Source organism: Zootoca vivipara, chromosome 14, assembly GCF_963506605.1.
Source record: "Zootoca vivipara chromosome 14, rZooViv1.1, whole genome shotgun sequence".
NCBI lineage: Eukaryota > Metazoa > Chordata > Lepidosauria > Squamata > Lacertidae > Zootoca > Zootoca vivipara.
In genome coordinates, this window is record NC_083289.1 from 38,527,758 (window position 1) to 38,554,258 (window position 26,501).

Consider the following 26,501-nt stretch of genomic DNA (forward strand, 5'->3'; position numbering starts at 1 on the left):
CTTCTTTCTTGTAGTTTGAATCCATTGCTCTGTGTCCGCTTCTCTGGAGCAGCAGAAAACCTTTCTCCCTCCTCTATATGGCACCCTTTAATATATTTGAACATGGCTATCATATCACCCCTTAACCTTCTCTTCTCCAGGCAAAACATGCTCAGCTCCCTAAGCCGTTCCTCATAAGGCATCGTTTCCAGGCCTTTGACCATTTTGGTTGCCCTCCTCTGGACACGTTCCAGCTCGTCAGTATCCTTCTTGAACTGTGGTGCCCAGAACTGGACACAGTATTCCAGGTGAGGTCTGACCAAAGTGGAATACAGTGGTACTATTACTTCCCTTGATCTATATGCTATACTCCTATTGATGCAGCCCAGAATTGCATTGGCTTTTTTAGCTGCTGCATCACACTGCTGACTCATGTCAAGTTTGTGGTCTACCAAGACTCAAAGAAGTTAAGAACTACACAACTTTTAGAAGACATATGAAGGCAGCCTTGTATAAGGAAGTTTTAATGTTTGATGTTTGATTATGTTTTATATGTGTTGGAAGCCGCCCAGAGTGGCTGGAGCAACCCAGTCAGATGAGCAGGGTATAAATAAAATAGCAGCAGCAGCAGCAGCAGCAGCAACAACAACAACAACAACAACAACAACAACAACAACAACAACAATGTGGCTGACATCCAGTGACTTGGAGTCCATTTTCCCAGCTCTAGCTGGCTGGCAAGTTACGACCACTTTGGGGCAGAAATGACCACTTTATTCCATGTTCTGGTAATGTCTCCGTTAACAAATACTAATAAAAAAAGCTCCAAGCTTCTCAAAATAACAACCACTCATTTCTCCTGCCACACAAAAAAAACCATACTCAGATTTGTTTGGAGGTGTGGCCTTGAAGAAAACAGCTCTGAGCATGCTCAGAACAGCTCCTGGGTCTACCCAAATGAGAGATCAGTTAACGCTAGATGCCTTAGCTGGATTGAGATAATGATAACAGGAGGGAAAGGAAAACTACACAACCAGGACAAATAGTAGCTCTGTTAGAACAAAAAATGTTGTTGTTTTTTGGCCTGGAGGCAGATGAGTGGGACCTCCTGGCCAAAAAAATACTTCTGGATTGAGATTGGCTGAGTGGTGCAAGGGATGATTGGCCAGAGGATAGGAGATTTTTGTATCCAGGACTCTCTCTACATTAAAACAGATTTTGGAAGGATGTGTGGGACAGAAAAGAAGAGTATACTATATATATATTTAATGACTAGCCATTTCACTTGATAGGGCTGAGCCCCTTTTGTCCTAATGGACCAGCCTCTAGTGCTTAGAAATCCTGATAGGTGCCATGTTGGCAACCTTTGCAAAAATTGACCAATGTCTCATACACCTAGACCTGTGCACAATGAAGGACATTTGTGGCTTTAGCCAATAGAACTCAAGCTCAACCAGAGATGGGTTAATCACCCCTCTTGAGAGTGTCTCTGCCATTGTATCTGTTCTGCTAACATCTTTCTGTCATGTAAGTAAAGGTGGTTGTCAGATCAGCTAGCCACAAGTCTGACAAACAGATTATCTTTAACCTTTAAATCTTCTTTAAGTTTAAACCTGTCACTCAACCTTTTGGGTTATCCATATTCATGTCTTTAAGATGCATTCCTGAGACATCTTTGCTCAGGATGAACCATTAAAACTTTGAAGATCCTCCAAATCCATTTCTAATTCCATGTTCCTTTCCTCTGATGTGTAAGATTCTTTATTATCGGTTGTGTCAAGTAAACATTGTATTTGAGGCTGAGTAGGGGGTGCAGAAGTAAGTCGCTGCTTGCTCTGAAATGTGTTGAGCCTTAAGTTATGCTTATGGCATACATTTAAAGCACTTTGATACTACATTAAAGAGCCATTGCTTTCCTCAAAGAATTCTGGGAGTTGTAGTTAGTTAAGGAGCAGTAGTTAGTAGTTAGTTGAGAGCAGTTAGGAGACCCCTGTTCTTTTCTTGGGGGATCTGTTTCATTTCCATGACAGGAAAAAAAACCCATTCCTTACTGGGGGGTTTTCAGTCCACCCAGAATAAATCTTTAATTAAGTTGCCCACATTGGAAATTATGTTGATGTCTTTTAACACGGTCTCTCATAACACTAGAACTTGGGGATATCAAATGAAGCTGAATGTTGGAAGCTTCAGTGCAGACAAGAGAAAGTATGTTTTCATATACCTGTAGGAGCATATTCCAAACGTTAACTAGGCACTGGATGAAGATGTACCTTCTCTATCCTGAAGCTTCCAGGTGGGCTGTAGCTCAGTGGTACAGCATCTACCTGGCATTCAGAAGCTCCTGGGTTCAATCCCCAGCATCAGAATGTCCCCTGTCTGAAACCCTGGAGAGCTGCTTAAAATTTGTGGAGGCAATACTGAGCTAGGCAGGCCAATGGTCTAACTTGGTACAAGGCAGGTTTCTGTGTTCCTATGGAGAGGCTCACAACTGACCTTTGCAATATAACAGCTAAGACCATAAAGAAGGCTGGTTGCTGAAGAATTATGGTTCTGGAAGAGACTCTTGAGAGACCCATGGACTGCAAGAAGATCAAACCTATCCATTCTGAGGGAAATCGGCCCTGAGTGCTCACTGGAAGGACAGATCGTGAAGCTGAGGCTCCAATACTTTGGCCACCTCATGAGAAGAGAAGACTCCCTGGAAAAGACCCTGATGTTGGGAAAGATTGAGGGCACAAGGAGAAGGGGACGACAGAAGACGAGATGGTCGGACAGTGTTCTCGAAGCTACCAGCATGTGTCTGACTAAACTGCAGGAGGCAGTGGAAGACAGGAGTGCCTGGTGTGCTCTTGTCCATGGGGTCATGAAGAGTCGGACACAACTAAACAACTAAACAATAACAAGACCAATCTAGTTCCTTGTAGAATCATATAATTGTCAAGTTGGAAGGGATCCCAAGGGCCATCTGGTCGAACTCCTTGCAATGCAGGGATCACAGCTAAAGAATCCCGGACAGAGGACCATCCAACCTCTGTTTAAGAACCTCTAAGGAAGGAGAGTCTTCCACCTTCTGAGGGAGTCCGTTCCACTATTGGACAGCTCTCACCACCAGAAAGTTCTCCCTAATGTTTAGTTGGAATCTCCTTTCTTATAACTGGAACCAGCAATGTGAGATCAGGTGGCTGGACTAGCTGGGTCTTTGGCCTGATCCAGCAGAGCTCTTGATATGCTCTTATAGTGGTGGATGTTTCCCTTCTGCTTCTCGCTTGGGTGGGAGAGATCCATGGTTCAGAGTGGTGAATCAAAGGGAAAACACCTAGCCGAGCATTATGTGTAAACCTGAAGATACCTTAAGATACATGAAATCATTCAATGTATCATCCTCTGGATGTGACAAACGATGTATTAATCTGTACTTTGCAGCCTGCTATTTCGGCATTAAACCTGGCGAGATATCCCTAAGGCTAAGACTCCCTTGATCTATTTTTCCTCCTCCTACAGGCATTTCTGGAAGCTGAAAGTTCAATATTTTACTGCTGTCTGACACAGAGATTTGGAGGAGGGAAGGGGGAAAGTACCACTCTGCTATTAGGTTTGCTGTCCCTGGCTGAGTATTTTCAAGGAAACGTAAGTCTCTTTTTACAAGTCTAGCAGTGTTGATGGAAACACGGTCAGAATATATTAGCCCTGCACTGCTTCGACTTCCCCATTTTTCAAAACAACATCAGACAGCATTATCTGTCCTGGAGCCATGCTTGGATATTTTCCTTTTTATTTACAAGAAAAGAGCACCAATTCTTGGGGGGTGTCTTGTCTTCCGTTCCATTATTTCCACTGCTCACTCTGTGTATACACACATCTTCGCCAAACTTCCGCAGGCAAGAAGCAAGTAGCTTGCCTGGAAACCAGGACCACATTCCAGGAGAAATATCAAGAGGAAAAAGAACTGCAGCAGCATTTCAGTACTTCTTACAGATATGGATCTGCCTCCCCCAAATTCATAAAAGCAAATTTATATTAAATCTGCATCTTCTAATGCCCATTGATAGAGTACTGCGTTAGTTTCTGGTCTTGCTCCTGTTCATTGACCTTCTTGAAAGTTCTTTTGGTTCATTCTATAAAAAGAAGGTTTTTCTGTGTGCTGTTTTTGTGATCTGGCCAATTGAGGGTCCTATAGCCAGCATATTATAGTACCATGTAGCAGGTAGATAGAACTTTCTTTCATATGTGGTGGACTTGTAATAGGGTTGTGATAGGGTTGTGTCCGGGGTGAAAATCTGGACACAAATGTTGTTGATTGCCATTTCTGATCTATTTTGAACAATTATTTATGAAAAACAGCACTGCCGACATGGCTTGCCATACATTTGGATTTTCCAAGACATCTCACCAATTTTTGCCTGGACACTGCTTTTGACCACAGTATTCTGGGTATGTCCGGGGAATTCTGGGTGTATGGCAACCCTGACTTGTAAGAAAGGATTCTCTACACACACAAATGGAAGGAATAAGTAGTTCCCACCAAAGAAGAATGGATAAGTGAGGTTGTGGACTATGCAGAATTGGCAAAGTTAACAGCCAAAATAAGAGAATCTAACGATGATTGCTTTGTGGAAGAATAGAAGTCCTTTTTGATTTAGGTAAAATAAAAAAATTCCTTCAGTAGCACCTTAAAGACCAACTAAGTTTTTATTTTGGTATGAGCTTTCGTGTGCATGCACACTTCTTCAGATACAGTGAAATGGAAGTTTCCAGGCACTTATGTAGAGAAGGGGTGGGGAGGGGTGGGGATGGGGAGGGGGGATCACTCAGAAGGGTGGTGGAAATGGGTGATTGACTGACTGATAGCTGTTGATGACCGCAAACGACTGCAAATGGTTTTGCATGAAAAAGCAAGGGTTGAGATGGCTGAAGATCGCTTATCATGTATAATGAGATAAGAACCCGATATCTCTGTTCAAACCAGGTCCCTCCATGGTTTTGAGCTTGGTGATAAGTTGCAATTCAGCAACTTCTCTTTCCAGTCTATTTCTGAAATTCTTTTGTAGTAAGACAGCTACTTTGAGATCTTGTATAGAATGTCCTGGGAGATTGAAGTGTTCTCCTACTGGTTTTTCTGTCTTCTGGTTCCTGATGTCAGATTTATGTCCATTTATCCTTTGGCGTAGGGTTTGGCCTGTTTGTCCAATATAGAGAGCTGAAGGGCACTGTTGGCATTTGATGGCATACACAATGTTAGAGGATGAGCAATTAAATAGTCCTGAGATGGTATGTTGGATGTTGTTGGGGCCAGTAATGGTGTTGTCTGGGTGTATGTGGCAGCAAAGTTGGCATCTGGGTTTATTGCAGGCTCTGGTACCAGTGTCCATGTTAAGTCTGGTGGTTGTATTATTGTGGGTGAGGAGTTGTTTAAGATTGGGTGGCTGTCTGTAGGCAATGAAAGGTCTTCCTCCCAGAGCTTGAGAAAGGGAGCGGTCATTGTCCAGGAGAGGCTGTAGATCTCTGATGATGCGTTGTACTGTTTTAGCTTGGGAGCTGTATGTGATGACTAGTGGTGTTCTGTTATTTTCTTTTTTGGGTCTGTCTTGCAGCAGGTTCTCTCTAGGTATCTGTCTGGCTCTGTTGATCTGTTGTTTAACTTCATCAGGTGGATATTTTAGTTCTAAAAAGGTTTGCTGTAGATCTCTTAGGTGAGATTCTCTGTCTGTAGAGTTGGAACAGATGCGGTTGTAACGTAAGGCCTGGCTGTATACGATGGATTGTTTGGTATGTTTGGGATGGTAGCTAGAAGCATGTAGATATGTTTGTCGGTCAGTTGGTTTTCTGTATAAGGTGGTGTCTATACGTCCATCCTGTATTTTTATAGTAGTGTCCAAAAAATGTATTTCTTGCATAGATTGGTTCATTGTTAGGTTGATGGTGGGGTGAAAGTCATTGAATGTCTGGTGGAAGGTTTCCAGGGTCTGTTGTCCATGTGTCCAGATAATAAAAATATCGTCAATGTATCGCAGGTACAGGAGAGGTTTGAGTGGGTAGGAGTTAAGGAAACGTTGTTCTAAATCTGCCATGAAGATGTTGGCATACTGTGGGGCCATGCGGGTGCCCATGGCTGTGCCGCTGATCTGGAGGAACAGGTCATCACCAAATTTGAAGTGGTTGTGGGTAAGGACAAAGTGGCAGAGTTTGGTAGCAAAGTCCGCTGTGGTTTTATCTGAAATGGTGTTCCTTATGGCTTGTAAACCATCATTGTGTGGGATGTTGGTATATAGAGATTCCACATCCATAGTGGCTAGTATAGTATTGTTAGGAAGATTGTTCAAATATTGTATTTTCCTCAGAAAATCTGTGGTGTCACGTACGTAGCTGGGAGCACTGATAGCATATGGTTTCAGAACAGAGTCCATATAGCCGGAAACACCCACTGTAATGGTGCCAATACCTGAGATGATGGGGCGTCCTGGGTTTCCTGGTTTGTGTATTTTGGGTAGAAGATAGAAAGTTCCTGGCCGAGGTTCCGCTGGTGTGTTTGTGAGGATCTGTTCTTGGATGTGTAGGGGTAGCTCCTTAATAATCTTGTTCAGTTCTTTTTTGTATGCTTGTGTGGGGTCTGAGTCCAATTTCATGTAAAAGGCAGTATTGGAAAGTTGTCTGTGGGCCTCTTGGATGTAATCAGTTTTGTTCATGATGACGACAGCTCCACCCTTGTCTGCCTCTTTAATTATAATGTCTGGGTTGTTCCTGAGATTTTCTATGGCTCTCCTTTCAGCATGGTTTAGATTTTGTTGTAAGCGATGGTGTTTTCTGGTCACATCCGTTTGGATTCTGTGGCGGAAGCATTCGATGTACAGATCTAGTGTGGTATTGCGTCCATCAGGAGGGGTCCATGTGGAGTCCCTTTTTGTGTAACTTCTTTTCGGTGGTAGTTGGTGGTCAATGTTCAATGAACAGAACATTGACCACCAACTACCACCGAAAAGAAGTTACACAAAAAGGGACTCCACATGGACCCCTCCTGATGGACGCAATACCACACTAGATCTGTACATCGAATGCTTCCGCCACAGAATCCAAACGGATGTGACCAGAAAACACCATCGCTTACAACAAAATCTAAACCATGCTGAAAGGAGAGCCATAGAAAATCTCAGGAACAACCCAGACATTATAATTAAAGAGGCAGACAAGGGTGGAGCTGTCGTCATCATGAACAAAACTGATTACATCCAAGAGGCCCACAGACAACTTTCCAATACTGCCTTTTACATGAAATTGGACTCAGACCCCACACAAGCATACAAAAAAGAACTGAACAAGATTATTAAGGAGCTACCCCTACACATCCAAGAACAGATCCTCACAAACACACCAGCGGAACCTCGGCCAGGAACTTTCTATCTTCTACCCAAAATACACAAACCAGGAAACCCAGGACGCCCCATCATCTCAGGTATTGGCACCATTACAGTGGGTGTTTCCGGCTATATGGACTCTGTTCTGAAACCATATGCTATCAGTGCTCCCAGCTACGTACGTGACACCACAGATTTTCTGAGGAAAATACAATATTTGAACAATCTTCCTAACAATACTATACTAGCCACTATGGATGTGGAATCTCTATATACCAACATCCCACACAATGATGGTTTACAAGCCATAAGGAACACCATTTCAGATAAAACCACAGCGGACTTTGCTACCAAACTCTGCCACTTTGTCCTTACCCACAACCACTTCAAATTTGGTGATGACCTGTTCCTCCAGATCAGCGGCACAGCCATGGGCACCCGCATGGCCCCACAGTATGCCAACATCTTCATGGCAGATTTAGAACAACGTTTCCTTAACTCCTACCCACTCAAACCTCTCCTGTACCTGCGATACATTGACGATATTTTTATTATCTGGACACATGGACAACAGACCCTGGAAACCTTCCACCAGACATTCAATGACTTTCACCCCACCATCAACCTAACAATGAACCAATCTATGCAAGAAATACATTTTTTGGACACTACTATAAAAATACAGGATGGACGTATAGACACCACCTTATACAGAAAACCAACTGACCGACAAACATATCTACATGCTTCTAGCTACCATCCCAAACATACCAAACAATCCATCGTATACAGCCAGGCCTTACGTTACAACCGCATCTGTTCCAACTCTACAGACAGAGAATCTCACCTAAGAGATCTACAGCAAACCTTTTTAGAACTAAAATATCCACCTGATGAAGTTAAACAACAGATCAACAGAGCCAGACAGATACCTAGAGAGAACCTGCTGCAAGACAGACCCAAAAAAGAAAATAACAGAACACCACTAGTCATCACATACAGCTCCCAAGCTAAAACAGTACAACGCATCATCAGAGATCTACAGCCTCTCCTGGACAATGACCGCTCCCTTTCTCAAGCTCTGGGAGGAAGACCTTTCATTGCCTACAGACAGCCACCCAATCTTAAACAACTCCTCACCCACAATAATACAACCACCAGACTTAACATGGACACTGGTACCAGAGCCTGCAATAAACCCAGATGCCAACTTTGCTGCCACATACACCCAGACAACACCATTACTGGCCCCAACAACATCCAACATACCATCTCAGGACTATTTAATTGCTCATCCTCTAACATTGTGTATGCCATCAAATGCCAACAGTGCCCTTCAGCTCTCTATATTGGACAAACAGGCCAAACCCTACGCCAAAGGATAAATGGACATAAATCTGACATCAGGAACCAGAAGACAGAAAAACCAGTAGGAGAACACTTCAATCTCCCAGGACATTCTATACAAGATCTCAAAGTAGCTGTCTTACTACAAAAGAATTTCAGAAATAGACTGGAAAGAGAAGTTGCTGAATTGCAACTTATCACCAAGCTCAAAACCATGGAGGGACCTGGTTTGAACAGAGATATCGGGTTCTTATCTCATTATACATGATAAGCGATCTTCAGCCATCTCAACCCTTGCTTTTTCATGCAAAACCATTTGCAGTCGTTTGCGGTCATCAACAGCTATCAGTCAGTCAATCACCCATTTCCACCACCCTTCTGAGTGATCCCCCCTCCCCATCCCCACCCCTCCCCACCCCTTCTCTACATAAGTGCCTGGAAACTTCCATTTCACTGTATCTGAAGAAGTGTGCATGCACACGAAAGCTCATACCAAAATAAAAACTTAGTTGGTCTTTAAGGTGCTACTGAAGGAATTTTTTTATTTTACTTCGATCCAGACCAACACGGCTAACTACTTGATTTAGGTAAATATTATATAATGATGAAGGTAAGCGGGTGGTACTGTGGGTTAAACCACAGAGCCTAGGGCAGACACCCCCAGACTTCGGCCCTCCAGATGTTTTGGACTACAATTCCCATCATCCCTGACCACTGGTCCTCTTAGCTAGGAATCATGGGAGTTGAAGGCCAAAACATCTGGAGGGCCACAGTTTGGGGATGCCTGGCCTAGGGCTTGCTGATCAGAAGGTCGGCGGTTTGAATCCCCGCGACGGGGTGAGCTCCCGTTGCTCGGTCCCAGCTCCTGCCCACCTAGCAGTTCAAAAGCACATCAAAGTGCAAGTAGATAAATAGGTACCGCTACAGCGGGAAGGTAAACGGCGTTTCCGTGTGTCTGGTTCGCCAGAAGCAGCTTTGTCATGCTGGCCACATGACCTGGAAGCTATACGGCGGCTCCCTCGGCCAATAACGCGAAATGAGCACAGCAACCCCAGAGTTGGTCACGACTGGACCTAATGGTCAGGGGTCCCTTTACCTTTTATAGTATGATGAACTCACGAGCAGGACTTGAAATATGAGCAAGAGAAGGAATTAGAGAATACAGTAGGGATGTTGTAAGACAGGGTCAGCAACCTTTTTCAGCCGTGGGCTGGTTCACCGTCCCTCAGACCATGTGGTAGGCCGGACTATATTTTGAAGAAAAAAATGAATGAATTCCTATGCCCCACAAATAACCCAGAGATGGATTTTAAATAATAGCACACATTCTACTCATGTGGGACCCAGGTGGCACTGTGGGTTAAACCACAGAGCCTAGGGCAGGCATAGGCAACCTTTGGCTCCCAGATGTTTTGGAACTACAACTCCCATGATCCCTAACCACTGGCCCTGTTAGCTAGGGATCATGGGAGTCGTAGTTCCAAAACATCTAAGAGCCAAAGGTTGCCTATGCCTGGCCTAGGGCTTGCCGATCAGAAGGTCGGCAGTTTGAATCCCTGCAACGGGGTGAGCTCCCGTTGCTTGGTCCCAGCTCCTGCCAACCTAGCAGTTCGAAAGCATGTCAAAATGCAAGTAGATAAATAGGAACCGCTACAGTGGGAAGGTAAACGGCATTTCCGTGTGCTGCTCTGGTTCACCAGAAGTGGCTTTGTCATGCTGGCCACATGACCTGGAAGCTGTATGCAGGCTCCCTGGGCCAATAATGCGAGATGAGCGCGCAACCCCAGAGTCGGTCACGACTGGACCTAATGGTCAGGGGTCCCTTTACCTTTACCTTTTTATTCTACTCATGTAAAACCACGCTGATTCCTGGATCGTCCGTGGGCCAGATTGAGAAGGCGATTGGGCTGCATCCGGCCCACGGGCCTTAGGTTGCCTACCCCGATAGGAGGTATTGTGCAGCAGAGGGGGATAAATTAAAACACCATGGAAAATGGGATGGGAAGTCAGAGAAAGACAAATTTATTATGCATTGAAGTATATATGTCAATTTTTTGGAAAAAATTATAACATTTATTAAAACAAGAGGTATTATAGTACCATGTAAATCATCAGATTTCCTTTGATGGTGACATCGCAAAACTGTATCAGCAGAGTGAAAAGGATTACTTCCTCTGAATGGCAGAAGATTTTTACTCCAATTTGCAGCCCCTCAAACTACCGTCCAAACTAGAGGGACACACAAGAAAAACTTTTTTTCTAAGGTCATCTTCTCCCCCACCTCCTTTAAGGTCAGGGTTATTCCAATGGCTGCAAGTAAAGGTTGACCTGTTTATGCAATCCAAATGTTGAGCTAATTCCACAGAGTCCCTAAGATAGTCCCCTTTCTAGCCAGCTGTGATGAACAAGTCCAGGTACGTTACCTCTGCTCTTGTCAGTGGCGCATGAGTGAGCAGTGACCATTTAAGCATGGGAGTAAAAAAAAAAACATGCTTGATGAATCGAAAAAGAGAGAGAATAATTTATGCAGAAAAACCACTTTCAGCACTTTTCTACATGAATAATAAAGTGCTGGAGAAATCCCCCAAGAGACCACAACCGTGTCAGTAATAAGGAAAAGTCTGAAAGCAGAGTTTGGGTGCATGTGTCTGAAAACTTTCCCTTAAGGCTATTGGCTGAAGCAGCGCATTGGCTCTGTGTGTACCACAAATTGTGAGCCAGGGTGTTGGAGAGGGAACCAGGGGGAGCGTAGTGGTTACCGTTGTAGGGCCAGTACCTGGGAGACCAGGGGTCAAATCCTCACTTGGCCATGAAGCTCAGTGGGTGACCTTGGGCCAGCCACTGCCTCTCAGCCTAACATATCTCACAGGGTTGTTGTGGGGATTAAATGTGGAGAGAGAGAGCCATGGACACCGCCTTGAGCTCAATGGAGTAAAGGTGGCATATAAAAGAAATACATAAAATAAGCAAATAAAAAGTAGGTGATCTGGGGTTTGTGAGTTAGGTGATCTCATGTTTGTGAGTCAGACCAAGTCATTAACAAGGGATCCTGAGTTGTATGAGGGGTTACCTAAACTTCCAAGCAACTCTGTAACCTCAGATGACAAAAAACAAAACAAAACAAAAAACAAACCCTAAATAAACCCACAACTGTGTTTTGTTTCTGTTTTAAGAAACAAAACCCATATAGTGTTCATTTTTCACATGGATCTATGACTTCCTCTTTGTGAGTTTATGGAATCTCCATAGTGCCCTGAAAAATCTCTGTGTGGGGTGGAACAGAAGTCCATCCCCACCAATGCCCTTTGTTGTTGGGGGTGTCCACATTTTCCCCACCCCACTTACCTGGGAGTTGGGATGGACAAATCTGTCATTGTTGGCTTTCTCATATTCTCATTTTTCCAATCTTAATTTGAGAGCTCCACATTTCAGCAATTTCAGCAATTTACAGGATTGTGGTGTGTTTTTGTTTTTTTAAAAAAAATCTTCATGAAAATTAATTGTCATTTTACTGCAAATTTCTCCTTTTTGTCTGCAATATTGCCTAATATACACATTTTTGCAAAGCTTGTTTTTCCTGATATGATGCATTTTGGGCAGTCATTTTCACTAATTTTTAGGCTCACCTTTCCTGAGGATATGCATTTTTTTTTAATACATTACTTCACTGAAGAACTGCACTGCAAAATTCAGAGAAGAGCGGATTTCAAAGGATGGCTGTATTTCAGTTTATGTATTGTCATGGGAAATATGAAGTAGGTAAGTTTGCCTTTAAATGCAAAGTGGATCAAATTTCCCCTCCCTCTTTACCTGGGAGTAAGCCTCATTGAATTCAATAAGACTTACTTCCAAGTAGAGATGGTTAGGATTACAGCATCATGTTGCTATCCTGTATGTATTTACTTGGGGGAAAGTCCCATTGAATCCAATGACTAGGGTTGTGCTGTTAGTTTCATATTATAAAGTGACTTGCTCAGATTTTCCAAATTCTCTTTTAATTAGGTAAAGGTAAAGGGACCCCTGACCATTAGGTCCAGTCGTGACCAACTCTGGGGTTGTAGTGCTCATCTCGCGTTATTGGGCGAGGGAGCCAGTGTACAGCTTCCAGGTCATGTGGCCAGCATGACAAAGCCGCTTCTGGCAAACCAGAGCAGCACATGGAAACGCCGTTTACCTTCCCACTGTAGCGGTTCCTATTTATCTACTTGCACTTTGATGTGCTTTCAAACTGCTAGGTTGGCAGGAGCTGGGACCGAGCAACAGGAGCTCACCCCATCGTGGGGATTCAAACCACCAACCTTTTGATTGGCTAGCCCAGGCATAGGCAACCTTGGCTCTCCAGATGTTTTGGAACTACAACTCCCATGATCCCTGACCACTGGCCCTGTTAGCTAGGGGTCATGGGAGTTGTAGTTCCAAAACATCTGGAGAGCCAAGGTTGCCTATGCCTGGGCTAGCTCTAGGCTCTGTGGTTTAACCCACAGCACCACCCACGTCCCATATATTTCGTTGTGCTAGTAGAAGGCAAAAAAGGTAAAGGACCCCTGGACAGTTAAGTCCAGCCAAAGACGACTATGGGGTTGTGGCGCTCATCTCGGAGGTAGCATGAGTTCCACTAGAGCAGGCGTGTCCAAAGTCCAATTTTGGGGCCTGATTTGGCCCCTGACAGTTTCTTTATTTTCAATCCTAAAAGAAGCTCAACAACGGCCCTCATGCATGTTCACTTCATCGAATCTGGCCCTCTTTGAAAAAATGTTTGGGCACCCCTGCACTAGAACAAGACTTTGACCCCTGCTCCTGCTCCTCTTCCACCTTCCATGCCCCCCAAATCAGCTTTGGGGTGGTCATGAGAAGCCTCAGAATCTGGGCCGGCTCTAGGGGTAGTCTGGGTGGTGTGGGGCACCGGCCCGGCAGGGGGGCGCAGCGTGACGGAGCTGCGTGGAAGCTGTGCTGCACCCTGCGCCCGCCCACCAGCCTCGGCAAGAAGCGGGGTGGAGCGGGGGCGCCGGAGTGATCTCCACACCAGGGCGCCAGGGCTCCCGACATGCTTGAGACGGCCCTGCTCAGAACAGCACACAGAGGGAGGAGAGGAAAGAGCATTCCATTTAGTAATCATAAATGTTGGCAGTGATGGAACTATTGCAATAGTACATCATTGAAATCCATCCAAAGTCTTCACAGTAGGCTGACTTTTACTTAATGTAACTTTTACTTAATGTACACCTAAGCTAGTCATGGTGGTTCATTTCAATAGGTCTACTCTGTGCAAACATTAGTTGAATACAGTTTACCCAATGCATTGAATACCCATTGTTTCTGAGCTATGAAACCAAGAGGTTAAATCAGGCACCCCCAAACTGCGGCCCTCCAGATGTTTTGGCCTACAACTCCCATGATTCTTAGCTAACAGGACCAGTGGTCGGGGAAGATGGGAATTGTAGTCCAAAACATTTGGAGGGCCGAAGTTTGGGGATGCCTGGGTTAAATGTTGTACACAGCTTAAAGCTTGTATATTATTTAAAATTTAAAGAGACAGGGGATTATCGAAGTGAGACTTTGGGAAACGAAGATTCCCTCCCCCTCCTAAAATTGATGAAATAGTTGGGCTTGTGCAAATAGCTTTGTTAGATTTCTTTTTAAAAAATACATGAGGGAGAGCTTGTTGTTGTTTAGTCGTTTAGTCGTGTCCGACTCTTCGTGACCCCATGGACCATAGCACGCCAGGCACTCCTGTCTTGCACTGCCTCCCGCAGTTTGGTCAAACTCATGTTCGTAGCTTCGAGAACACTGTCCAACCATCTCATCCTCTGACGTCCCCTTCTCCTAGTGCCCTCAATCTTTCCCAACATCAGGGTCTTTCCCAAGGATTCTTCTCTTCTCATGAGGTGGCCAAAGTATTGGAGCCTCAGCTTCATGATCTGTCCTTCCAGGGAGCACTCAGGGCTGATTTCCTTAAGAATGGATAGGTTTGAGTTTCTTGCAGTCCATGGGACTCTCAAGAGTCTCCTCTTTGGTTTAATGAAACCAAAATAGGAAAATGTGAGAAATGGTATTCTATGTATGTGAAATATGACATGATGTATTTATAATAATTTTGTGTGAGTGATAGAACGAATGAGGTGATTTACCATAATAATTTTGAATATATGAAAACTTTTGTACATTATTTTATATATAAAAAAAACAGGCTTGCAGCTTTTACAAAAGCCAAGAAATCTCTCCCCCCCCACTCCATTTAGCTGTGTGAAATATTAAATGGACATTGGGGCATTCAGCCTGCTGATGTGGCAAAATTAAAGAAGGAGGGGAATTCAATTTGCTTTGCTTACCTACTGCTTTTAGGGATGCATACTTGTTAAGCTCCTTCCCTGGCGGCTGCTGTTCGTAGGGATTTGTGATCTGCCCCATGCTTTGAAAGGAGTGCGGATGTGTCAGCTGCGGGAGAAGAGGCGACGTTGGCACCACGTTGTTCATCTGTGTCGCATCTGTATAAGAGAAGCAAGAGGAAGATCATCTCACTGAAAACAAATCAGACCTCTAGGTTCAACATCAGGGAAATGTCCTGCCTGTAAGGCAATTTCAGGGGTAGGCAACACAGGGTCCTCCAGGTGTGGTGGAATAAAACTCCCACGAACCCCAAGCAGGCATGGCCAATGGCCAGGGAGGATGGGAGCGGCGGTCCAGGGTTGAGTGAGCCTGTCAATACCACTTTCTCATTTTTCCACATCAGTTTGTGATATTTGCATTGCAGGGGTTTTGGACTAGATGACCCTCATGGCCCCTTCCAATTCTACAACCTATGATTCTATGTTCTTCATGAAAATTCAGCAGCATCTTATTGTGAATTTCTCCTAATACAGTGGTACCTCGCTTTATGAACACAATTGGTTCCGGAAGTCTGTTCATAAACTGAAGCATTCATAAACTGAAGCAAACTTTCCCATTGAAAGTAATGGAAAGTGGATTAATCCGTTCCAGACGGGTCCGCGGAGTACTCAACCTGAAGCGTACTTAACCCGAAGCATGGGTGTAATTGGTTCCAGAAGTCTGTTCATAAACTGAAGCGTTCATAAACTGAAGCGAACTTTCCCATTGAAAGTAATGGAAAGTGAATTAATCCGTTCCAGATGGGTCCGTGGCGTTCGTAAACCGAAAATTCATAAACCGAGGTGTTCATAAACCGAGGTACCACTGTATGCACATTATTATTATTTTTGCAAGCAAATTTTCCTAAAGTGCGTACCTTGCAAAGCAGTTCTTCCAGATACAATGTGTTTTTGTGTGCTATTTTCACCTGTATAAGCATTTTAACCCTTGTGAATGTATTTTTGTACACGTTACTTGGGTGTACACGTTACAAATGGGAGAAATGTGAATTTTAAAAGATTCCGGCGTTCCGTTTTGCATATTGTTTCACACAGTGTGAATTAAGAAAGTTTGTATTTAAATGAAAACCAAAGTAGATTCCCTTCCCATCTATATGCATGATGCATTCTCACTGGGTCAGAACCCCCACCCCCTGCTGTTAGGAAGGCTGGGGAGGTGAGGTCACATGGGCCCCACACAGGTTTTGAATATGAATTGTAGAAAGGGAAACCTTTGATGCTGACTGCTGTTTGGGAACATACACAAATAACCTAGTTACGAACAGAATTGTCAATTATATGAACAGGCGTAACCGGCTGCTGTAACAAGTCATTCAAGAATTTATAAAGACAATGCAAAATAACATAAATAGCACAACCACGTGTTGCAAAGTATCAAAAAAAGGACTTAGTCCAACATAAATGCAATGTCCACAGTCATAAGTCGGAGTTCATATATCATAGTACATATAGGGTATCCATATGAATTTAAATCAAAATAGATGTAAATGCTTGAGTTCCACAGAATGAGGTGTTCACCAACGTCTAGGTAGGTGGCGACAATGCGTCCGAATGAAGATCGGGTGTGGCATAGGAATATCCACAGGTGAAGACAAGGTTCCTAGGCTATATACCTTGTTTCACCACAGTTGGCTTCTGCAGTAAGCTTGTAGCTTTCAAAGACGGAGTATTAACTAAAAACTCCAGGTGTAACACCAGATAATGCTCCGCTATCTGTGGATATTCCTATGCCATATTTATGTTATTTTACATTGTCTTTATAAATTCTTGAATGACTTGTTACAGCAGCCGGTTACGCCTGTTTATATAATTGACTGCTGTTTGGGGGCATCTTCATAGGTAAAAAAGTAATGCCCCAGAAAAAGCATTGCTATTTTACTAACAAGATGAAAATGCTGTGTGGGTGTTTCTCTCTCTCTCTCTCTCTCTCTCTCTCTCTCTCTCTCTCTCTCTCTCTCTCTCTCTCTCTCTCTCTCTCCATCCGCAACTGGCCATCAAGGCAGCTTGCTATTCCTTTCTAAAAAATGGTATAAAAACAACCCACTAAAACTAACTTCAGCACAACTTAGTGCCCTTCCACACATACCACCAAAAACAAGAGAAAGCAGCTAAAAATTAGTAAAATGGGTCTTCTTATTTGACATTAGAGGCCCAGAAGAATAGGATGGTTCTAACCAGAAACATAGTAGGTTTTATGAATGTTTGCGCACACACGCACATTCACACACAAATTTATTAGAGAAAAACTCATCAGAATACATTAGATAAACTATTCTATTACACTTTTAAAAGAAAAACTGTTTCCCCCCCCCATGGCTTCATTTATTTATTTTTTTAAAGCCCAGTATGCTTCGTGTTTGAGGAACAATTTGAAACCAAGACTCCTACATGAATTGGCAAGACTCTACTAGGTCCAGCCCAAGGTTTATAGCTGCTCTAACACTGCACATTTATTCATTTCTACTCAGAAGTAAGTACCATTCAACTGAATGGGGCTTTGTTGTTGTTTAGTCGTGTCTGACTCTTCGTGACCCCATGGGCCAGCACACAAGCCCAGGTAAATAGCTTTTGGATGGTAGCCATCTGAAGGCAGCCCTGTTTAGGGAAGTTTTTAATGACTGATGTTTTAATGTATTTTTACTCTTTTGTTGGAAGCCGTCCAGAGTGGCTGGGGAAACCCAGCCAGATGGGTGGGGTATAAATAACGAATTTCTACTACTACTACTGTACTAAGTTATCCCAGGGGCCATAGAATACAGTAGGTTCCTTATCTGACAATGGAGAGGAAGATTCGTCCTCCATGGCTGCAGTATAAGTGGACTCTTAATTGCATATTGTTGGACCCAAGGGGCATCTTTCAGGTGGTGAAATTCTAAGCTGTCTCTAATTGCCACACACCCCTGGAATTTCAGCACCCTAAGTAGTTGAGTTAGTAGTTGACCTGAGGGACCCAGGTGGCGCTGTGGTTAAACCACTGAGCCTAGGGCTTGCTGATCAGAAGGTCGGCGGTTCGAATCCCTGTGACGGGGTGAGCTCCCGTTGCTTGGTCCCAGCTCCTGCCAACCTAGCAGTTCGAAAGCACGTCAAAATGCAAGTAGATAAATAGGAACCGCTATAGCGGGAAGGTAAACGGCGTTTCCATGTGCTGCTCTGGTTTGCCAGAAGCGGCTTTGTCATGCTGGCCACATGACCTGGAAGCTATACGCCGGCTCCCTCGGCCAATAATGCGAGATGAGCGCGCAACCCCAGAGTCGGTCACGACTGGACCTAATGGTCAGGGGTCCCTTTACCTTTACCTTTTAAGTAGTTGAGTAGGCCTCACACAACATCCACAGTATAGCAGTTGCTTGCTCCTCTCTTGCCCTATCATTGAGTTTCTTTCAGCTCAAAAAGAGGATGGAGAAACAGCCACGATCCCTTTAATGTGCCTTATTACCTCTTTCCTAATACTTCCACATTAGGGCAATCCCGTTGCCCTTTATTGCTGTTGCTCAACAAAGTGGCTGAGAACCATCTATCACTTGTAACAGCCATGGCGTGGCTAGCTCCAATCTAAATCACAGCACAAGTCACACAGCAGTGCCTGTTTCCTGCTTACTCCCTACAGAGGAGCCAGAAAGCCGAACTCGTGTGGCAGGCTAGTTAACTCCCCACAACATCCAATTCTGGATTAGAATGATCAAGTCCAAGAGGGAGCAATCTTATTCACGCAGAGTGAATTGTTCCCTTCCCAGGAATCTGGCGGTGGTCTCGATGGCTCTGCAAAGGAAGCCAGGATTTTGAGGGACTCTTGCCACATGGTTTTCTGCAAATGGCTAATGGAGCAGAGTAGATCAGCAGGAGCACCCAGGGGAAAACATAAAAAAGAAACCACTCTGCCAGTATCAAAGGAAATTGCTTGAAAGTCTGAATGCCAATCTCAATTAATAGGGAAGGCAATTCTGAAGAGTGGATGGAGAAATTAGGTGAAAATTCAAGGGGTGGGGGCTTATAATAGATGTATTGAAGATGGACCTGAAATTCAGGAGAGTGAAACTTTAGAACTCTGGGTGCCATCTCTTGGGTGTCACCTGAGTGTCTTTGGTATCTTTGGTAAGGAGCCTGATCTCTCTTGTAGCTGCTCTATGCCTTTTCAACCCATCTTGTTATTTAGAACCAGTGGCATGCGGTCAGTGGACTTGGGGGACCAGGCTAGTCCCCTAAATGTTCTGGGTAAATTAGAGTGTTGTTGTTTAGTTGTTTAGTCGTGTCCGACTCTTTGTGACCCCATGGACCAGAGCACGCCAGGCACTCCTGTCTTCCACTGCCTCCCGCAGTTTGGTCAAACTCATGTTCGTAGCTTCGAGAACACTGTCGAGAACATGATTAGAGTATGAAATTAGAGTATGAAAGTATTAAAGCCTAGTGCCTCTTCCCCAAACCTGGGAAGCTTCTGCCTGGGCTAGGAAGGGCGGTGTGATGCTCCAACAGGGTCCTAGAGCCCTCCTTCCACATTCCCAAAGCCTGCCTGGCAGGGATGATGCTCCTTCTGCCCAGCTTAGGGAGGGAGGCATGATACTCACCTGTGGGATGTCATGATGTAGTCCCCCCATCATCACCAGAAGCTGGTGCCTCTGGTCCTAACTGCTCCCCTACAAAAAAAATTCACCGCACACCACTGTTCAAAACTGGACTAGACCTGTAACAAACAAAGCTCTAACCACTCACTATAATGGGGAACCTGAAAATAGTTATTCTCCCCTCCCTTTTACACAGAAGTGGATGGAATTTGCAGGTCTGATCCAGCAAGGCTCTTGTTACATTTTTATGTTCTTATGCTATTGATATAGGTCTTGGGTGCTAGGGTTTGCGGGTGCAAGTCATACATAATTCTTAGAATTAGTAGAAGTTAGAATCAATCAAGGTTTGATTAAACTGTGCCAAACACGGAAATTCCTGGGTTCTGCTTATGCTAACGAGCCAGAGGGCTAGCTGAGTGTAAGTCATTAAGGAGCAAAACAGAGTAATGGCTCATCAAGGAAACCATCAAGAGAGAGTGAAGACTGCCAGACAAGGAGCTCTTCCAGCTGTGAGCTAGTGGGCAGAGACCACAGAGGATTTAAATGACAAGCAAACAGGAGGAAAGTATCGGTTTTGCAAGTGGTTTGGCAAGCAAGGAGTGGCGGGTGGGCAGAACACCATGTCAGCTGAGAAAGACAAGCTAGAACAAAGAGACAGAGAGAGGATGGTGGATTTCTGTCTTTAGACCTAAGCCTGCTAAACCTATGGAAGATGCAAGAGCCCCTCTTGAAATGTAATGTGTGTAAATAAAACCATCTCTTATAAAGACACCACAGCCTCTGCTGTGCCTCATTGTCCCAAAAGGGGACACAGACCTTGATAAGCGCAACTGCAACGCTGTGGAGATTGGGGTGGCATGCAACATTATGTTCTTGTTAAATTGTTAGGGCAAATCACTGACCTTGACATCCACAGGCTGACTAGCAGCCTAGGACTTAAAGGAGTTAAATCTCCAGCTGGAGAATGTATGCCTCTTGTATGTCACAAAGATCCATCGCATTGTTTAAACTGATTTTAATCATGTTTTTCTTTTTCTTTTTTTATTATCATTCATTTATTGAATACATATCCCACCCTCCCTTCCAAAGGAGTCACATCCTCAATATATATATTTTTTTATAAAGCAGTTAAAACATCTAAAAAGAGTTTCCATTATTTTCCCCAAAAAAACACAACAACGCCCAGTTTGAGTTAAAAACATCGTCTCATCCAGTGATTTCAGGGTTACATTTGTCGTAACCTGCCCTGGGACCTTATGAGAAAGGGTAAGAAATCCTATAATGACACATGTTGGCAGCAGATTTGAGGGACCCTCTCCCTTGATGGCCCTACCTCCACAGTGCTGTAGGTGATTTGCTTGCCTTGGATCTCTGGGAACAATCCAGACCACTACCCAGGAGAAGAGGGCATGGCCAGGCTGAAACCACATTTGGGGGAAGGTGTTCCCCCCTCCAGTGGGCCTGCAGCACCCCCCTGATGCCTGCACCAAAGCTTATCAGGAAGGAGAGAGCATGGATGTGCAGAGAAAAGTCCCCCCATAACAACTAGGACTCCCGACATCCAATGAAGCTGTATGTTGGAAGATACAGGACAGACAAAAGAAAGTTCAGTGGTACCTATCAAGACAAACGCCTTGTGCAACGAAAAAAATCACAAGACAAAAGCGTTTTGCGAATTTTTTTTGAAGACTCGCAAAATGAAGTCGTCTATGGCTGTGCTTCACAAGACGAAGTAGCCGCTGGCCCTCCGTCTGGCCCGGGTGGGTAGCGGAGCCGGCAGCAGGCCTCATCCGCGCCTCCCCACCGCCACGTGCCCGCTTCGCCCCTTTCCCTCGGGGTTCAGACCACAGCGGCCACCCCCACCTGCCCGCTGAAGCCACTTACTTTGAGGACACCGCCGTCGCGGTGACGTCCATGAAATAATTTCGTCTTGCGAGGTACCACTGTTCTTCTTCATACACCACATAGTAAAACTATGGAACTTGCTCCCACAGGAGGCAAAGAAGTTGGGTAGGCTTAAAAAAAAAGATTAGGCAAATTCGTGGAGGATAATGGCTACCAGCCACAATCTTTGTCCAGGTGTCTGGGGCAATATTCCCCTGAATGCCAGTTGCTGGGAAACACATGTGGGGAGAATAATGTTGCCCTCAGTCCCTGCTTGCCAGCTTCCCGCAGGCATTTGAACGGCCACTATGAGAGCGGGATGCTGGATTACAGGGCCATTGGCTTGATCCAGTAGGGGTCTCTTCTGATGTTCTTACCTGGGAGACCAGGGTTCAAGTCCCTACTCCATGAAGCTTGCTGGGTGACCTTCCCCTCTCAGCCTAATCTACCTCACAGGGTTCTTGTTAGGATGAAATGAGGTGAGATGGTAGGAGAACCGTGTATACCAACTTGAGCTCCTTGGAGAGAAAGGTGGGATATAAATGCAGATAAATAATGAAGAGATAAATGTTCAAAGCCCTTGGCGGTAGCTGCACCTTGCGGCAAGGACTTCCACGAGCAGAGAAGAAATTTAAAACAGAGCAGAACTAATGCTCAGCGAGCATTGAAAGAGTCTTCTAATATGGCAGGTGAAATCATACATAATTGAAAAGTAAAAGGGGACGACGACGAAGAGAAAAGATCTTCCTCTCGTTGACACTTTGCTCTTCACACTGGATATATTCTCTCTCCACCACCACCTTCTGAAACCTCAGATAAGAGATAAGCACAAGGGTGAGCTTTGTTACCATTTCGACCGCAGCAGCCCTTCTTCTTACCCATCAGCCTTCAGCCTCAAAGGCAGTCAAGATGCTGTGGGTGTCTCAACCTGATCTTATTTTAAGAACCTATTTCTCCGGAGCTTCCGCAGTGATCGATAAGGACTGTATCTAGACGGGGATGTCTTGTCGTGATGATGACCCACTTCTATTTTGGGTTGCGAGGGAGGCCTTCTGATGAAGTGAGACTATTTCACTAGCAAAAGGATGCGAGGGCAGGGGGAAAACCCATACCTTTCAGCATATGGAAACAAAAGTGGCAGAAAAATGAATGGAGTGTGAAACGTTTTCTATTATTATTTGTAAGTGTCCCCAGTGTCGGATAGGGATGCTGGTGCTGCAACAGAGACAGGGAACTTATTTTCAGTCCGAGAACAGTAAGAACTTATCTTTGAGTGTGGCAGCACCTACTCTTTGGAACTCCCTGCCTGTTGATATTAGGCCAGTTCCTTCACTGTTCTGCACCTGCTAAAAACATTTTTGTTTAGACAAGCCTATCCAGATATTTAGCATGTTGATCTGTGTTTTGATCTACTGTTTTTGGTTTACTGCTGATTTTCATTTTTCAGCACTTTAAATTATTATTGTTAGTTGTTTTCATTGATTTTATTGTTTTAGCTTTTTGCAAAACACTTTGAGATTGTTGTGTTTTATAGTAGTAGTAGTAGTAGTAGTAGTAATAATAATAATAATAATAATAATAATTTATTTGTACCCCATCTGACTGGGTTGCCTCAGCCACTTTGGGTGACTTCCAACATATATTAAAACATAATAAAAGATTAAACATTAAACATTAAAAAGCTTTTTACAATCAAGTGTTGTAAAATTTAATGAAACGAATAGATAATAAGCTGTGTTCCCACATGATGGTGGTAAACAGGATTAGATGCAGAAGTGGGCATGACCAAAAATGAAAGAGGGCAGAGTTAAGAATGAGACTCTGACCTTTGTACTATAGGTTACATTCGAGGCACACTTAAGCCAGAGGTGTCCACACACACACACACACACACACACCACTCCACCACCCATTCACAATTAAATGATCACAATTCACCATGACCACACTTCAAACACACATTTCAGCCACTCATAATAACTCAAGGAGGGCATGGAACAGAAGCTGAGAAGAGATGGCGGTCACCTAAGAAGAGTCCTGAGAACCAGACAGAGAGGTTCTACATATTGTCTTCATCTGTACTAGTGGTAGTCACTAGTAGGGCAGTGGGCGGCATTGACAGTAGCCAGAATGGGCCAGAAGGACATTGGAGGATAGATTCCCTACTGAGTGCATCCTTGGCAAAGGACAAGGTATAAAGGCTCTCAAATACTCATTCAGACAACTCAAGGGCTGACCAGTGATCCGCTAGCCGTGGCACCACAACTAAGAAGGCCTTGCCTCATATGCATGTCAATCTAATGGACCTTAAATGATGGAGCCTCAGCAAGGGACCCCTCAGAAGCCCATCTTAGAGCTCAGTATGGTTCATACAAGTGCAGGTGGGTCTTCAAAAAGACCTGCATTGTTACCTTCCAAAGTCCAGTCCTAAACAGACTATTCGGTCACTCTCTACAGGATGACCTGGATTACCTGACAGAAGCATCCTGGACAATCTCTCTCCCTGGCACTCCCTTCAAATGCCCATGAGCATCTCTACGAAGCTACCTAAGCCATTCATGTATCAAGGCTGCACATGGGGTCTACTCCCCCCCACCCCGCTTTAAGTCTCTTTGGGATTTGCAAATATTTCTGAGCAAGCAGTTCATTTCACAAATCCTCTCCAGTATTAGTCACACACTCCTTTGCTGCTGGCAGAGATTTGCCTGCTTTCAGTAACGCGTTTGTGTTTCCACTGTGTGAAGGTGATTTGTAATGCAAAAGTCAACAGGAACACGGGAAAACATAGAGCAGAGGGCAGGAAACAAACTCAAGAAAGGGGAGATGGAGTGGGAAAACGTCACATGCTCTGAGCTACAGCTTGAGACTCAAACAACAGCCCTGCATCTTCTTCTTCGTTGTTGCCGTCTGCTAAACAGCCCTTCCTCCCAATTGAGCCCAGGGCAGTTTACAAGGATTATGTACAGCCTCTTCCATCGAAGACTTTTGCATTACAAACCTGTGCCACACATGTCAGCAATTCAGGTGCCCACAGTAATGGGGCATCGCTGTGTTAAATCTCGACTAGGAATGGGTCCCCTCATTCTGCAGCAGTGACATATATGGTTTTCAGGGAAATTGAAATGCAGAATGCAGACAAAACACTCCTGTCCCCAGAGTTTCTAATTGTTTGCCATGTTTTACAGTGAGCAGGTCATAGCATACCCAGTAAACACAAACACATACACAATACATGTTCACTTCTAGGCAGAGTGCACCTTCGTTCAGTACGCACACAGATTTACAATGAGCTACAGAGACACGCACAATTTTTAAAATCTAAGCAGAAGCAAAGCATTTTGCAGCAGCACCAGAGTAGCTTTTCCTTTTCAGCTGGCAAATTAAGTTGCTGCGGCAAAAAAAGTGACCAATAAATTTAATAATACCAATATTGAATAATACTAATAACCAGTGCTGTTTTTCTAGAAAAAGAGGTCTCTTATAATGGCAACGGTGCCCACCTGAGAGGTACAGGAACTGAGTTCCGATGAGTTCCGGCTGAAAAAAAGCCCTGCTAATAATTCATGTGATTACTTTGTAGCCTACTGCATCTAGAAGGCCATGCAAGGGCATAAAAACAGGATCAGGGGAAAGCTGTTTCTCCAGATGCTGTTGGATTCCAATTCCCCCATCCCCATCCAGTACTGCCAAGGGTAAGGAATGATGAGGGCTAGTTCATGAGTCCCGAGGAGATGTCTTGGCAGGGTTGGTCAGAAGGGAAGGAAGAATAGCATGAGGCCGTGGAAGACACCTGGTGTGGACAATACTGAGTGAGATGAACCAAAGGGCTGACTTAGTAATGGGCATCTTCCTAGGTTTCTAGGTTTGAAGTGGGAAAGGGGAGACAGCCACCATTTCCCAGTCTCATGCAGTGGGCAGTCTTGTGCCAATATTAGCTGCCTGAGAACTGCCTTCAAGCACAAATTAAAGGCGCAAATATCTACTGCGTACAATGTTTTTACATGAACCAAAACAACCTACAGAACCTTTCATTCTTCAAAGAGGAGAAAATCTACCCAGAAGGCAGATAAATGTGAACAAAATCTGAACCAAACGGCCAATTAGGAAATCACCCAGGCCTGGCAAAACCCAATCATCTAATGGATGTATTCTACCGCTCAGTGATAAGGGCTTTAAAGACCCATTCACCCCTTCCCCCAGCCAGCCTGTTTTGCATTCCTTATTATTTTCATGGAGGTATGAATGCCCTTTGCAGAATTGCTCCTTTGACAACTAAACAGAGGCACAGAGGGGAGTTTTGCAATTTCTAAACGTATGCTTCTGTCTCGTGGGCTAGAGGCTGAGTAGAGGACCTGACCTTTTGGATGATAAATGGAGAAAATCAGACACATAGATTAGTAATAACGTTGTTGGGGATGTATTCATTTAAAAAGCATAGCCTCTTTTTGCATGGTATTATTGGTTCTTGTCAAAGCATGGGATTTTCTCGAGGAATTATACACATTCACATTGAGGCAGTAAAAAGTCCTGTGTTTGCAAAGTTTACAATCTGTGTTGCTCAATCCCCTATAAAACAGTGTGGAATCAGAGTGTCACCCATGCAACTAAAGTACTAGAAGCATTGGTCAAAACTTTCATCTCTCACCTTCCTGTCTGTATTGGTAAGTAAGAAACTGAGTTATACTGATTGGTCCATCAAGTACATTACTGTCTACATCAGGCTTCCTCAAACTCGGCCCTCCAGATGGTTTTGGCCTACAACTCCCATGATCTCTAGCTAGCAGGACCAGCGGTCAGGGATGATGGGAATTGTAGTCTCAAAACATCTGGAGGGCCGAGTTTGAGGAAGCCTGGTCTACACTGACTGGAGGTGGCTTTCCATGTTTTGAGTAAAGGGCATTCCCAGCCCTACCTGGAGATGTTGGGAATTGAATCAGGGATCTTTGGCATGCAAGGCAGAGGCTGTATCAGTGAGTTATGCCCCTTACCCAATAAAT

General features: G+C 44.3%; 1 protein-coding gene across 1 annotated transcript in view; it reads right to left on the reverse strand.

Moving 5' to 3' along the window:
- SHISA9 (shisa family member 9) overlaps nt 1-26,501 on the reverse strand; it is a 239,471-nt gene that overhangs the window by 19,658 nt on the left and 193,312 nt on the right. The window contains exon 3 of the mRNA XM_060282542.1: nt 15,005-15,160. Coding sequence (XP_060138525.1) covers nt 15,005-15,160 — 156 coding nt within the window. The remainder of the gene's footprint in view (nt 1-15,004; nt 15,161-26,501) is intronic.